At 40.3% G+C, this 3,617-nt stretch overlaps 1 protein-coding gene across 1 annotated transcript in view; it reads right to left on the bottom strand.

Moving 5' to 3' along the window:
- Positions 1-149: 149 nt before the first annotated feature.
- The window catches only part of CUNH12orf43 (chromosome unknown C12orf43 homolog), a 12,191-nt gene continuing 8,723 nt past the window's right edge, over positions 150-3,617 (bottom strand). The window contains exons 5-6 of the mRNA XM_019539205.1: positions 3,009-3,099; positions 150-2,170 (exon numbers count right to left, since the gene is read on the bottom strand). Of these exons, the coding sequence (XP_019394750.1) occupies positions 1,783-2,170; positions 3,009-3,099 (479 nt within the window). The 3' untranslated portion in view covers positions 150-1,782. The remainder of the gene's footprint in view (positions 2,171-3,008; positions 3,100-3,617) is intronic.

Raw genomic sequence — 3,617 nt, 5'->3', positions numbered from 1 at the left:
GAGGCTGCTGTACATTTAGCTTCTTGACTGAATAAGTGACATCAACATTCAGGGGTATAGGGAAGATTCATATACAAACTTCATAATGTTCATAAAGTTAGTTATCAATCATTTTGATGATGGCTGTTAGGCAAGCAGTTTTTGTTGGTGTATTAAAATTAATTTACAAGCCAATTTTCTAAATAGTCTTTCGGGTCTGAAATGCCAGCAGAGCTTTTCCTGGTTTGAAAAATACCATATTGTTCTGATTATAAGTGGACCTGGATATATGTTGAGTCCACATTTTCAGGGTCAATTTTAAAGAAAACAGCCTTTTCCTTGAATGTAGGTTTATAACTAGAAATAAAGACCTTGAACACTATTGCTCTTTAAAAAAAGTCCATAGGGGAATCAAATACACTGGGAAAGGACCAAGAGCGTTAAATAAACTAAAAAAACTAAATAAAACCTTCCCTGAAATATTTCTGACTTGGTATTTTTATTCCACACACAAAAATACCATGTGCTGAAGTAAAAGATGTCATGGTAACCAATAAAGGGTAATCCTGCACATGAATGCAATTTATGGTTCTTTTGGAAAAAAGGTATATTTGTAATCTTAACAATATGGTGTTTGGGCTCTAACAGGAGAAAAATATGTGAGATTTCCTGATGCACTACATGGGGCAGCATTTTCCTAGTTCAGTGGCTCTAGCTGAGCTTTTATGGCTCCAGGAGGAGGGGAGAGGTACAATGGTCAGAGCTATTGAGACCCACAAGCCTCACAAACACAAATAAAGATAGATAAAGGTATTCCCAACCCACCCAAATAATGGATTTTGACCTGCTTTATTAGAATTGCAGACCTCTATTAAGAAAATAAGAATAGTGGTGAAAACTGCTGAGTCTCAGAGAAATAAACCAACCTGACTGATCAAGTCCAAATAAGGACATAAATACAGGAAATGCCAAACTAAGCTGGAAAGCACCTGTTTCCAGTAATTCTACAGCACTGACCGTCAAGTTACTATAAACAGCTGTACATATAAAATCATGTGACCTACGCAACTCTGCTGCAAACATCCATCTGAGTGGAAGCACAGAGCACTTGTGAATAATACATGATATATCAAATGAGACCAAGAGGCGTTGGCTGTTATTAAATTCTACTGCACGTGGCAGGTGTAATACTATGAAAATAAATCCTCAACATACAACTAACTGCATGCTCTTTCAGTAGCTGTTAGCCTGAGAGTCCAGGAGAGTGCAGATGACAAGGGAATTAGTAATACAGCAGGTTTTGATAATGTGATGGTGACTGCAGGAAATATAAGTGGACCTCCAACAGCCATCAGGATGCTGTTGAATGAACCAGTCTCTTTCACTGGCTGGAGGTGTTCTTCTGTTGGTTCTGGCAAGAGGTGACAAGAGAAGTGAAACAGAACTGATTCTCTGCTCCCATTTCCACCAAAATCAGCTTGTCACATACATGCTCAGACCAGATCGCCTGTCCTGGACACCAAAAGGATCAAACCAGGCAGAAGGGACTATGAATATGTCACTGTATTATCAAAGTCTGTGCAAAATGCCACATCCCTCCAAGCAAGGTCTGCCTAAGCAGCAGTGCAGGTATCTCCTCTGGGCTTGGTCTTCCATTCTGTTTCCCAATAGATGCCACAATATGGGCAGCCACTTAAATAAGCTCTCAAATGCTTTGAAACCCTAAAATAGCAACTTTGGCAATTATGCCAGTGGAAGACATTCTGCAGGAACTACTTTTCGCTGTTAACCTTTCAGTGCCCTTCATCCATCCTGACCATCTGCAGTCTGTAGACTAGAATATGTATTCTCTTCTTTCCTGATTTTCTTCTTCTTTTTCTTCTTCACTGATCTGGCGTCTGTATATCTGCCTTCCTGTCGCTCATGCTCTCCATTGCTAAGAATGGGACACAGAGCATTCTTGCTGGTCTCACCACACCCGACTGCTTCTGGTATCTGTTGATCATTATGACTCTCTCCTTTAACTTTCTTCTTCCTTTTCTTCTTCTTCTGGTTGTGCTCTGTGCACTCTTGATTCTGGGCCTGGCTGTAGTTATGTGACACCCCAGGAAGAGCACTCTGCTTCAGGATGTCTGCTGCTGATACAGCAGCCTCTTGGCACCTCTGCCATTCCTGGTCACTGTCCAATTCACTGAAAGGGTTACAAGAAAAGCAGGAGGTAAGTACATTACATGTTCACCTTGAATTCAACCAAAGCACAGAATCCAAGATTCCAACATCATCCTGTTTGAGATTTGGATGAACTCAACGCTTTGAGGCACAAAAATCTATTATAGAAACTACTTAACCAGTCTGTAGCCTAAGCTGCTCTTTAAAGCTACTGTGCTTAAAGGGGGAATACACTCAGAGGAGGAATAAAACTTTCCAAGCATATTCCTTGTTTCTATTTAAAACAAATTAAAAGATTTTTCTAATGTACGGAAAAAATTCCTTCAAACCAGAAGTTTGAAAAACTTATCTTCATACTAAAAAAAGCACAGGTTGTATGAGCTAACACTTGAAAACAAATTTGGAATAAATTTAAACATAGAGATGAGCAGAAGATAGTGAGATCTGTATTATGTAGAGTTCTGAGAAAAATGAGAGCGTGGATTATTATATACTTACTAATAAAGAAACACAAAAGCCTGACATCAAATGAAACATAAAGGAACTGTCAGAGACTGAAAGAAAGTGAAGAAACGAACACAAGACCTGGTAGACATTGACTTGGGTTAAAAGAGCACATTTGTCTCATGGGGCAGATTGGATGCATCTTTTAATGTTATTTTTTTATTTGGTAAGTTGGATTCATTAATAAATAAAGTAAAAAAAAAAAAGAAAAATCTTTTGACAAATTCAAATGTAAATGCAATAAAAGCTGATTACTTGATCTCTGCAGCTTTCAATTTCCTGAGCTGTCTCAAATCAATCTTGTAAAGGCAGATGGAATAATGCATTAGAAACAAAGTATCAGTCTAACATCTCACCTGGAACTGGAAGTTCTCTGCCTCCTGACTGAGTGGGAAGGTTCTGATTTCCCACAATCTCCTGGGACAGACGAGGAGAATAAGCGAAAGCCTGAAACATACAGAAAGGGAACAAAAGGCAATAGTGGTGTCAACCCTGACATGACTGGAGTTCCAACTAACACTAACATGGCCCTAAAGATCTCAGAGGCGTTAGCATGCCATAATATTAAAGCAACCCAGAAATTCTCGTGGTGCACATATTCAGAGCAATGTGTGAGCCAGCAACGGAGAGAAACCAATACACTTGATAGTTTCATAGTTGGTAAGGTTGGAAAGGACCTGAGCAGATCATCAAGTTCAAACCCCTGCCATGGCAGGAAAAAGTACTGGGGTCAAACGACCCCAGCAAGGTGTTCATCTAGCTTCCTCTTAAACACCCCCAGGGTAGGGGCCAGCACCACTTTGCTTGGAAGTTGGTTCCAGATATTAGCCGCTCTGGCAGTGAAGTAGCACCTCCTGATGTCTAGTCTGAATCTACCTTCTGCCAGCTTGTGACTGTTATTTCTAGTCACTCCTGGCAGTGCTCGGGGGAACAGGGACTCCCCCAGTGCCTGCTGGTCCCCTCTG

The sequence above is a fragment of the Crocodylus porosus genome, unplaced genomic scaffold (genome assembly GCF_001723895.1).
Source record: "Crocodylus porosus isolate Cpor-Errol unplaced genomic scaffold, CroPor_comp1, whole genome shotgun sequence".
Classification (NCBI taxonomy): domain Eukaryota; kingdom Metazoa; phylum Chordata; order Crocodylia; family Crocodylidae; genus Crocodylus; species Crocodylus porosus.
The sequence above is the reverse complement of the archived record's forward strand: the minus strand, read 5'-3'. Positions and strand labels throughout refer to the sequence as shown.